At 43.1% G+C, this 11,690-nt stretch overlaps 2 protein-coding genes across 5 annotated transcripts; one reads left to right on the top strand and one right to left on the bottom strand.

The window, feature by feature from the left end:
* Positions 1-387: 387 nt before the first annotated feature.
* Positions 388-4,437, top strand: LOC115742389 (translation initiation factor eIF-2B subunit delta-like). Of its 2 annotated transcripts, XM_030676640.2 has the most exons (7): positions 388-1,069; positions 1,607-1,741; positions 2,163-2,524; positions 2,856-3,600; positions 3,689-3,785; positions 3,868-3,922; positions 4,062-4,437. In XM_030676640.2, the coding sequence occupies exons 1-7, from the start codon at positions 529-531 to the stop codon at positions 4,122-4,124; spliced, it is 1,998 nt and encodes a 665-aa protein (XP_030532500.2). In that variant the 5' UTR covers positions 388-528; the 3' UTR covers positions 4,125-4,437. The 2 variants fall into 2 exon arrangements, 1 of the variants encoding a protein (XP_030532500.2); XR_007198681.1 differs by lacking the exon at positions 4,062-4,437 and having other exon boundaries at positions 3,679-3,785; positions 3,868-3,884.
* A 283-nt stretch (positions 4,438-4,720) lies between these two features.
* Positions 4,721-9,804, bottom strand: LOC125315429 (putative AC transposase). 3 transcript variants are annotated; one of them, XM_048280333.1, is made up of 6 exons: positions 9,227-9,804; positions 9,048-9,112; positions 8,783-8,856; positions 7,585-7,806; positions 6,386-7,263; positions 4,721-5,862 (listed from the first exon to the last, which is right to left on the bottom strand). In XM_048280333.1, exons 3-6 carry the CDS (start codon positions 8,820-8,822, stop codon positions 4,948-4,950), a joined length of 2,055 nt encoding a protein of 684 aa, XP_048136290.1. In that variant the 5' UTR covers positions 8,823-8,856; positions 9,048-9,112; positions 9,227-9,804; the 3' UTR covers positions 4,721-4,947. The 3 variants fall into 3 exon arrangements, with proteins under 3 accessions (XP_048136290.1, XP_048136289.1, XP_048136291.1); XM_048280332.1 differs by lacking the exon at positions 9,227-9,804 and having other exon boundaries at positions 8,783-8,883; positions 9,048-9,114; XM_048280334.1 differs by lacking the exon at positions 9,227-9,804 and having other exon boundaries at positions 6,386-6,817; positions 6,923-7,263; positions 8,783-9,105.
* Positions 9,805-11,690: the final 1,886 nt, after the last annotated feature.

The following is an 11,690-nucleotide window of genomic DNA, read 5'->3' on the forward strand; positions in this document are numbered from 1 at the left end:
GACCACTGAAACTCGCTCCTCAACTCGCAAATAAAGTGGCTATGGCCCGAGGCGATTCAAGTTACAACATGCTCCGATGTCACACTTTCCGTGCTAGAATATCAGTTATGAGATTTCCGTAGTGTATTCGATAAAAGATAGGTCAAGGCTTCAATTATTCGATAAATTCTTATCGAGCGTTTGTGAATTCTACGGTAATTTAGTGAGCTGATTTTATAAGTTGAGCTCGAAATACCTGAAGTAATTTTTAGTGTTGTCATAGACGAAAAGGTTCTTTGTTTGTAATATATAATATTCCTAAATTAAATTATTTATATGGTATAAGATTTATGTTGGCATAAAGATCCTAAATCATTTTGCGCTCGAAAAGTAATTAGGCAAAATCTTCAGCGATATGATTTGCTTGAATCAGAATAAGTTTCAATTCGCATCTCTGAACCCTGCAAAACCCTAATCCATCTCCCTCCTAATCCGAAATTCTCTGTCTCTGTCGCCCCGATCGCCCGTCGCCTGAAGGAGATTCCGACGATGGACCCGCGGCGAACCCCCAACGCCGCCAGCAAGCCTAAGGTCCGCCAAGTCGGCTTCGTGCCTCGCAACGCCCCGCCCGAGCCACCGGCCCGGGCTCCGTCCTACCCGGCGGAGCCCAGCTCTCCCCCGCTCTCCGACTCCCCCGCGGGCAATTCTCTCTCCCCGGTCATGATTCCGCCGCCTCGGCACCTCTCCGACAACATATCCACCTTCCGCACGCCGGCCGTGCCCGTGCCGGAGTCGACGCGGCGGCGTGCGTACCACTCGCCGGTCGTCGGGAGCTACGATCCGGCGGAGTCTCTACTCGGCACTTCGTCGCCGGTCCCGTCGCCGCCGTCGAGCGGCAGGCTGATCGGCGACGGGGAGTTCTCGGAGGAGTCGTGGCTGCGGCGGAGCAATTCGGCGAAGTTTGCCTCGAGCTTCCCGGGCGGAGGTTTTGATTTGACCGCCGTGAAGGCAGTCTCCGCGGCTGATCTCGCATCCAGTGTGAATTTGAAGAAGACTGTTGCATCCGACGTGAATGTGGAGAAGACGATCGGTGAGTTTTAGTTTCTATCTTTCAGTTGATGCGTTCTTTTCTTTAACTTTCGTGTCCTTTAATCAATAGTTCGCTAAGGATGGTTCTGTACGAGAAGATTGCTTTTTGCAAACAACATTTGCGATTCGTGCATGTCAGCGTTTGAATGGGCATTTGATGCAGTATGGACAAGTCCAGTTTGTTTGTCGCGTGCTTCTTTGGGTCTGGCTCGTTTACTAATTCTTTGGTCCCTAATGGCTCATCGGTGATGCAGCAGTCTGATGCTATAGCATATGCTAGTTTCTGCAGATTCCAATTGCATTTGATCTGTTGGTGCCGAGTTAGCATGTTGTCATGGGAAGTGATGTGGGAGGCAGGTTGGTCTGGAGGTCATGTTTTAGATCTATGCAGTTAGCTGGGAGCATTGGGAGAAGAATTATATATGATGATATCAACTTGTCGTGATATCAAAAGATCTTCAATTCTGACTCTCAGCCCATTTCTATATGGTGAATCTTCATATCTGATGCACCTCTGTTTATTCATGACTTTTTGTAGAGAAGAGTGAGGGGAGTGCTCTGGAAGTGAATAATGAAGCAATCCCCAGTTCAAAGCCGCTGAAGGCAAAGCCTACAAAGTCTGAAAGGCGTGCCTTGCAGGAGTCTCAGCGAGCTGCAAAAGCTGCTGCAAGAGGTTATTTCTATGACCTCTTACTTTTGTGGACCATTAGAGTTGCAGATGTCAAACTCGTCTTTTATTTTGTACCACTTGGAATCAAATTTTCACATTGGTTAGCTTTGCATGATTAATGCATAATGCACCCATGACATGCATGGGAATACTGCTCAAATCTGATTTTGAGCTGGAGCATAATCCATTAGGAGGCATCTTTCATTTTAAGGCTGCTTTTATCTTTTTTAACAATTTTGAAGACACTTGGTATGCTTCTCCTCAATGGAAAAAGGCCTTTTTCAGTTGTAAGGATAAATAGAAAGAGTATAACATCTACACAAGTTTGGAGCTCCAAGCATCAGTTTTGCTCCCTGGCTATGATTTATTGTTGGTGATAACTTATAAGCAGTCTATTTATTTCAACCGAAATCCGTTGTTGCAGCTGAGGGAAATAAGTCCACTGCTGCTGCATCTGGTGGAGTCGCTTCTGTTAAAGTATCAAAGCAACGCACACAAAAGAAAGCTGTTGCTTCAGCTGCACCCTCTGTGGCAGCTTCTGAGAAGAAAGGAAGTGACCGTGCACTGGAGAAGGACAGGAAGAAAGATGCCCCTGCTCCACGCATGCAATTTGATGAGAAGAGTCGGGTGGAAAAGGCTAAAAGGAGAGCTGTTGTCAATCAAACTGAAGCTAGAAATAGAGTTGAATTGTTTAGACATTTGCCTGAATATGAACAGGGAACACAGCTTGCTGATCTTGAGTCAAAGTTTTTTCAACTAGAGCCTATCCATCCTGCTGTTTACAAGGTACTTCTAAGAACACGGTGCTTGTTGTACTTCCTGAACTTCTGGGAGGTGGAGGCTGGTATATCGTTGAGATCTCAGCGAAACGCTTAATATAGTCAGATGAGATATGCAGCATATAATAAAAATTAGATTTGCTATTCTACTCCAAATCCCCAATATTAGGGACCTTTGTGTCTTAAAAGATGTGGCTATGTCTCTTGTTTAAAATAAATGTCACTACTTGGTTCCATTTTTTATGTGACCTCTATGCAACAAAGCTGTACGGAGTAGTTATCTACAGAAATAAGTGTGTGCCCAATGTCCTGCTAAGTCTTGTTCATGTAATTTACAGGTTGGGTTACAGTTTTTAGCAGGAGATATTACAGGTGGCAATGCTCGTTGTATTGCAATGCTGCAAGCTTTTCAAGAGGCCATCAAAGACTATGTGACGCCACCTGAGAAAACTCTCAACAGAGATTTGACAGCAAAAATTAGCAGTTATGTTTCCTTTTTCACCGAGTGCAGACCACTTTCAATCAGCATGGGAAATGCAATTAGATTTATAAAGAATCGAATTGCCAAGTTAGCAGTGTCTCTCTCTGAATCAGAAGCGAAGGCTTCACTCTGCTCCGATATAGATCGCTTTATAAATGAGAAGATTATAGTGGCTGACCAGGTAATAGTCAGACACGCCGCAACTAAGATCAGAGATGGGGATGTTCTTCTTACATATGGTGCATCATGTGTTGTTGAGATGATTTTGTTGTACGCCCATGAAAATGGGAAACAGTTCCGTGTAGTGGTAATTGATTCGCGCCCCAAACTTGAAGGCCAATCATTACTACGAAGGCTGATAGCTAAAGGACTGAGTTGTACATATACACATATAAATGCAGTTTCTTATATAATGCATGAAGTGACTGGAGTTTTCTTGGGGGCTTCCTCTGTATTGTCTAATGGTACCGTATATTCAAGGGTTGGAACTGCAAGTGTGGCAATGGTTGCTAATGCTTTCCGTGTTCCCGTTATAATATGCTGCGAAGCATATAAATTTCACGAGAGAGTGCAGCTGGATTCAATTTGCTTCAATGAATTGGGTACGTTTTTGGCCTCTTTTACGATTGTTTTACGCTCCTATATTTTCCTCATAAAGTCACCCAGTGAATACTCTTAAGTTGCTTTTAGGTGATCCGGATGCTGTTATAAAGGTTCCTGGAAGAATGGACGTGAATTATTTGGGTAGCTTGCGAAATAAGGAAAATCTTCAATTGCTGAATCTCATGTAAGCTTTCAGTGTTTTTGGTGTGAGGAACATCCATTATAGGTTGATTTGATATTGGCTTTTTGATGCGATGCTTAAATAGGTATGATGCTACACCTTCAGAATATGTGTCCATGATTATCACAGATTATGGCATGGTAAGTCATATGTACTCCTTAAATTGTTCAATTTTAGTCTTCATAGAACCTTTCAAGGATTCTATACAAACCATAATCGCCAACTTGTAGTTACAGTGGTATGGATAGTTCCCCGTTTACCCTATTTTTATGGTTGTAGATCCCTCCAACAAGCGTGCCCGTGATTGTCCGAGAATATCGGAGGGAGCAGTTATGGATATAGTCTTATTATTGGAGCAGTAATTCCACAATTTTAGAGTTCGATACACTGGCTGATGGGGAGATTTCTTGCTTTCATTTGGACAGTCAAGCCGCTCACCAACAGAAATAATTGTGGCATGTTTTGCTAACTCTAGGTTTCCAAGGTAGCTCTTAGTTTCTAGATGATGTTTCCTTTCTAGGTCATCTTTTCTTTGTTTGGTAAAAGCTGAGCTGCATATATTTTACTTGTGGTTAAATTGGTGAGTAACGTTAATGTCTTGTAATTGAATAGTCCATTCTTTGTAAATACAGATGATTTTGTTGGGCTTGTCAAAGATCTGTTGGTTGGTTGATTTTTTATATCTGTATTTATGGTAAGGTGAATGGAACTTGCAGGGAATACATTGATGAATTCTGTTTCAGATTACTTGGGTTACGAACTCAGTAAGTCAAATCTCGGTGGTCTTCAAGAGAGGGTGTCTTTACTCTTTAGCCCTCCCATTTGGCGAATGAAACTTGAGACGGTGCGACGGGGGTGTCACAGGTGTCACCAGCTGCGCACTTTGAATAATTAGTGATTCATGTAAAAGCAGGGTGTGTAACCGTCAGGAGCACGACAAATCTTCAGTATCCATTGGGGTTTTAGCATTCACAGGACTTCAACACTGTACATCAATCGGTAGGTTTCCTCTGTATAAGTACACCTTTTCCTTCTCAGCTTACAACAGAGACCTAAGGGAAAGGGGACGAAATAGTTAGCTTTTGGGCTTTTTCCTGCTTGTGGACATGAAAGTATCAGCTCGGCAACGCATTTTCGGGCATTATCGTTGAGTATTCTCTCGTCATCATTTGGGTTTCTTGTCGATACCAGTGCCGCTGTTTTCTGTGGCAGCGGCGACTGCCATCTCCATCAACCTCTCATAATCTATTTCGGTCGATTTGTACTTCAACTGGATCCCACACTGAGACCATGACCTTATACAAAGTAGAGACTGGGTACTATCATGCGGCATTGTGTACCTCTGCCTATCTATCTCATCGCCCTTACCGCAGAACATGTCTTCAGCTGAAACTGAGGTCGCCTGGACGGCCAAGAAATCACGGGCCATGAGACAGAGACGGGGATACCGCGTACTATTGACCTTCCACCATTCCAAAACGTCGGTCGATAATGGAGCAGGAGGTTCCGACAGATACTGAGTGAGCTCATCAGTCGTGGCATTCATGCTTGCCCTCCGTTTCTTTCGAGCGATTTCCTCTGCAAAAGAAACGCTCCCTCCATCTTCAACTTCATGAGGACCGTATGTGCTAGCCAGAGGTGCGAAATGGCTGGCTGAATAATTTCTCATGAAGTAGGTTCTTGCTTCTTCTAGATAATTATCCAAGTTGAGACTCTCGGGAATGAGTTCACTCTTGATTCGGGGATCCAGAATCGCCGTCATGTAAGTGAAGATGTTGCAGACTTGGCCGCTGTAACTCCTCGACTTCTTCGCCATCTCCTCTGCCACGCTCTTTAGCCAGTCCGGGTTGTGTCGCGAGTCTCTGCAGGAGGCAATCATCTCAGATATGTGCTCCATGAAGAAGAGAACCAGCCCAATGGTGGGGACCTTGTTCGTGCATATGTTGTTTGTGGTCTTGTAGAAAGGCTCAAGATAAGCATGGACGATGCTCACAGCATTCTTCTCCGCGGAGCTCAACAGCAATTTACTGCCTAGAGCTTGATCGTACTTTCTGATTACAGCATCCATAGCCTTACTAGCCTGTGTTTTGTAAGCACCGCCAAAATGAACACGATGTGAATACTGGACTTATGCAGGAGGAATAAAACGATGAAAAGAAATTTTGACCATAAGGTCACCTCACTGCACAATTTTGCTGAATTCCTAAACTAATATAAGCCAGAAAGAAATGTGATGAGCTCTATCTGTTTGTTCCATTTTGTTAACCAGAGAGAAATATACCTTCTCTAATGATGCTAAGTGATGGTAAATGTTAAAAAGGACAAAAAGAAAATGTGACTTTTACTCTAGCAACGAAAAGGGGTCTATCTTATGTTCAAAATTAGTTTTTTTAGCTGTACTTCTATCCAATGCTTCCATCTTCAAATATGGTCAGTGTTTAGATGCCTAGAGAGACGAGGATAGACATTGCACATGTGCCTAAAAGCAATCATAGGGAAGACCAAGGCCTAATATTGTTGCAATCCATACCCATTGGATGGATTATATGTTAACAGCCCTTTCACCCTCTTTGCATACTGCACATGAAATCTCAGAATATTACCTTGCGGACCATATCAAGCATCTGGTAACTGCCACTCCACCGTGGTGATGCATCGAGGGGCAACTTCCAACTTCCTTCTTGATAAGCAGTTGTCAGTTGAATGAAATCATCTGAGATCTCTGGAGAAGCGTTCAGCTCGAGAACAAACTCCCGGACCTTAGACAGTATTGGCTTGGTTGTTTTCAATCCATCATCAATGATCGAGTTTAAAGTATGCGCAGCACAGGGAATATAACAGAAGGGCCCCATTTTCCTTCCATCTAAGTCTTCTTTCAGTGTATGACAAGCATGCAAGGCATTTGGACTGTTATCGTGGGTGCAGGATAGGGCTCTTCCTTCGATCTCATATGTTTTGAGGACCTTCACCAGGGAGTGGTAGATCTCAGTGTTCCCGCAAGGATGAGGTATGTGACAGATATCAAGAAGCAGCCTCTGGAAGGACCAAGTCTCGTCAATCCACTGGCTAGTGACACTCATATAGAGGATTTTTTGATAAGAAGTCCAGAAGTCAAGGGTGATTGAAATCTTAGAACAAACCTGCTCCAAAGTCCCCTTAACATCTTCCTGCATGCTCCTAAAAACTTCGCAAAGTACAACTTTGTACTTGTCTCCAGGCCAGAGATGTATGGAGGGGTTCAAAAATTTGTAGGAATTTATAAGCCACTTCTCTTCCAAGGTTGAGGGAGGTAGAGAAGTTAAAATGAGCCACTTGATGATCAACCAATTTAAGTGATCATAATCCACCTGAATGGGTGTTTTCCCTTGGGGCAGAGGTTTTTTAGCAATGGAGACTACCGGCTGAGGGGCTGAATTGATGAGACCATCTCCTGCCTTGTCATAACCTGGATGGCGATTAGTAAGGTGCCTTCCCAAATTCCCTTCACCAATAAAAGGATAGATGGTTGAGATAGTTTGACTAATATGCAGATATATCACGGCCTCTATTATTGCTGTGCTTGTAACATAAAAAGAAGTCACTTAAAAACAATGTGTACACCACACAGATAATTAGAGAACAGCTTGATCATGTTCCCACAATAAAATGAACCACGTGTTAGCAACAAACTGTCTTTATGATTCTAAAGAAGAATAAGGAAATGATGGTTTTGAACAGAACACATTAGAGCCCTAAACGATATGATTTTTCTGCATCACCATCAGCCAATTATAGAGAATTGAAAAGATGATACGGGAATTACCAGTGGCTGTCGCAATAGAGTAGTTCTGCCCGCAGAATTTGCAACTTCTACTTTTCCCATCAGCCGCAGTCTCAAAGTACTTGAGATAGACTGATGTCATTGTCTTCTTTCTCGGTTTTGCTGAAGGAATAGCATTTCCCTTTTCTGACGAACCCAGCCCCATATCTATTGGATCAATTGTCGGCAGAAGTGCCATGTCCATCGCGGATTTCGGTTCCAAATCTATTCCAGGAAACAAGATTAAGAAAATCATAAACCCAGTCAAAAACAAAAGTGATGAATTTCTGGAACAGAGAAATTCAATGTCAAAAAATATTTGAGTTCAAAGAATCACATTTAGGATGATACGACCCAAATGATTTGAATTGCTTTAGCAAAAAGAGAAGGATGGAAAGGGAATTAGGTAAAGAAGACCTTCTGCAAAAAATTTGCTGCGCCACCATGGACATGTGATTGAGCCAAAACACCCTTATCAGGTCCCGCATAATGCAAGCAAATTCAAGTCCATCGCTATGGCTTAGAATATGGTTAAAAAGTCCACCAATAGTTATTCAGTCTTCGGGTACATAAGTGGTGAAATTTTGATACGAACGTGAATGAACATCACAACACAGACATTGCAGCGAACTATGGAGCACTGTTAAAACTTCAAGGGAAGTCATGCTCCCACGAAAAAGTGCAGGAAAAACCACCGATCCACACTCATGCAAAGCGGTGTTGAAAATGGGTAAGATCGAAATGTGATTGTCTGCTCCAAAACTTGGGGCTTACAAGCAATCACGAAACAGCTAAGACTTCAAAGTTTGGGTTTCGAACAATGAAGTCAAAGACAGTACACCAAAGGTCCGTTTGTTTCGTAGAAAATGTATGATTTGAAAAATATTTTCCTAAAAATGAACCTACTTGTATCGCTTGAAATAATTAGCCAATGGCAAATATTTTCATAATCAACAATAACTTATGTCCACACTTTCGGGGCGATAAAAACATTCCTCGTTTATTTATTTTAGTAAGCGATACAAGCGATTAAGTTTAGTAAAATATTTTCAAACCGTTCATTTTCCGCAAAATAAACGGACCTTAAAGTTACACTAAACCCACCATATGACATCCACTCTCCCAAAGACTGCACAATCTGCAGATGAACATAAGCGTATGAAAGAGCAACCACCGTCTGAACAATGCGAGAAATCTTTACCTTTGTAAGTTTTGTATGCATTGTTTACACTCCAGTCCATTTGATTCGCCGTCTTCCCACCAAGAGTTCCCCGTCTAATAGTTGGGGCGCAATTCCGAATTCTATCCTCGAAAGGAGACAGAACAAAGGAAAGAAAACCCAAAGCCGTCAATGGTAACACGTTTCTTAAACCAGTATCTCTCTACAAATCACTTCTCAAACAAGCTTGAAAGCAAGAACATTTCGATCGCGCAGACCAAGGACGAGGATTTTTAGGGACTCTTACAGAGCAAATTCACGCGGAATCGAACTGGCGGGGAGGAGCGCTGACGACAGCACAGCTCATAGTCTGATACAATGAATACAAAAAGGCAAGCGACGTAAGTTAAAAAGAACAATCGACAAAATTGAAATGAAATTAGGGCTTCGATTCATGATCTCGCCAGAATTGCACTCACCTCGAGGCGACGGATGCAACCGAGAGCGCTCTCCGTTTCATGGGCTCTGTCACTCCAGGAGCCGAACGATGTTCACGAACAAGAGCGCCATGAGGAGACCCAATCGGCCAAGCTTAGGAGAGAAGAGTTCAAGAGACCGGGGCTTCCATTTTCCCGGAAAATTTGCAGAGAGAAGGAAAAAAGAGAGGGAAAGAAGAAAAGAGGGAGATCGAAGCTGAGAGACTAAAAACGCCTGAGCCGAATCGAAGCCGAGAAGAGAGAGAGAGAGAGAGAGAGAGAGGGATCAGCTTGAGCAAGCCGCGAAGATGTTGGATTCTCAGCGACTCGACGTCGACGGCTTAGGCGAGATGAGTTCGCGTCGACTCCGAGTGAAGCCGTGAAATCCAAAGGGAGGAACGAGACGACGACGAGCGAAACAATAATAGATGAGAGAGAGAGAGAGAGAGAGGGGGATAGGCTGCTGAGTTGACTCGAGCGGGATTTGACTCAGCGGCTAAAGTGAGGAGATAAGGCTGGACTCGAGTCGAGTCGAGTCACTTCGCTTCGTTTCAGTTTTTTGTTGAGCCCCCAGGCCCAGCTAACTACGCTGGCTTTGAGCTTCAGCTTCACTCGCTCTTTAACTCCAACATAACAATTCAAATAAAACGGTCGAGGCAATTTTTGAATTTTTTTTTTACTATTTTTGTAATTTTTTTAAACCTCTAGGGAAAATCGTTTTGCTCAAGTTGTCTCTTCGCGCCCTTTTTCTGTTTCTTTAATTTAAGAGGCTGGAGATACCGAACGTATGAAATTTGCCGAGACTTTTACGATTTTTTTTTCCACGAATTACCGAGTGAAGAGCGCCATCGAAACATGTGCAAAATTCAATTATCGTTTTATCGTCATTACGTACTTATTTCATACTTGTTTCTAACAATGACAACAAAAAAATTCATATATTTGTCGTAACACTTGTGTATTGTCCATCTACATTTATGTAGCAAGTAAAATGCTCGGCTCATCAATCTAAGGGCGCACATGACAACATTTCCGAAGTATAATTTACGCTCCGTAAATGCTTCTGAAGTAGAAAACTATTTCATAACGTAACTTCTAAAGCAGAAACTCGTTTGGTTACGAGATTTCATTTTTCTACTTCTAGAGCATTTTTAACTTCAAAAGTAATTTTGGAACCAATTAAAGTAAAAAAGAAATTATTTCTCTCCGGAAATAGAAAAATCAACTTTTAACCAGAAGTAAATTTCTAAAGCATATGTGTTGTCATGCGCACCCTAAGGCGACAATAGTGTAAGTATCTAAACTTTTATCTTTATCAAAACTGAGGACCTACATTTTTGTCTAATTTAATCAAGTATGTCAACTTTTTAAATTCACACAATGTGAGGTCTCCATGAAAAAAAAAATCATGTAATGTGATTTTGCTGACGTGATCGGCTTACTCAGCCAAATCTGAGCATATAATTAGGGAAAAATTATAAATAAGAGTTTAAAGTGCTCTCATTTTCTTAAATAAGAGCACGAAGTGAATTTTGTTTCAAAGAGGCTTGAAGTTCCACTTTTGGTTTCAAAAAAGGGCCTGACCAAATGGCATTTTCGTCTTTTATTATTTCTTTTTTCTTTTTTTTTTTTTTTCTCTTCCCCAGCTAACATAGGCATCAGGCGAGCCGCCCGCGCCACGGTCAGGCAACTTCCCCCGAGCCGGCGTCGCCCTCACTTGGGTCGGCGTCGGGCGAGGAATGCCTCGCAGGATCCGGCAAGGCAACCCCGCGGGCGAGGGATTTCCTCGCCAAATCTGGCGAGGCAACTGTAGCTCGACGCCGACCTCGCCAGCCCGGGCGAGGGCGAGGGTTGCCTCGTCCGACGTCGACGAGGGTAGGCCTAGCCCATTTTTTGTCAATCATCTTATCGCTGTTCAGTCACTGAACAATGGCTCTTTAGCTGTTCCCTTTTTTTTTTTCTTTCATTATTGGAAAGTTAAAAAAACACGACTCTGATTATGGCCCGAACTGAAAGCGATGGAATGGAGTGATCCTTATGGAAGGGTATCTCCATCGGCGCGTTCCTCTCCAAGATTAAGGACAGGAAAGACCTCTCAAACAAGGTCTGGTCGCGCGGGTCCTCCATCTTGCTGGAGTTCGTCAACACCACCGTGCAGATCTACAACGGGAAGAGCTTCGTCCGCTTGAAGATCATCGAGGATAAGGTTGGCCACAAGTTCGCGAGTTCACTCTCACGCGAAAGCAGACCCAGGCAAGGGCGACCCCCGCCCGACGGCGGCATGGGCGGCCGTCGCCTGAGGAAGGCGGTTGCCAGGGGAGGGGAAAGAAAAGGGCAAAAGAAAAAAGAAAAAGAAAAAAAGGAAAAAAAATATAAGACGGTAAAAGACAAAAATATCCTTTGATTAGACCCGATTTCGAAATAAAAAGGGTACTTCGGACCATTCTTTGAAATAAAATCTACTTCAAGCTCTT

This window comes from Rhodamnia argentea, chromosome 6 (assembly GCF_020921035.1).
Source record: "Rhodamnia argentea isolate NSW1041297 chromosome 6, ASM2092103v1, whole genome shotgun sequence".
Lineage (NCBI taxonomy): Eukaryota > Viridiplantae > Streptophyta > Magnoliopsida > Myrtales > Myrtaceae > Rhodamnia > Rhodamnia argentea.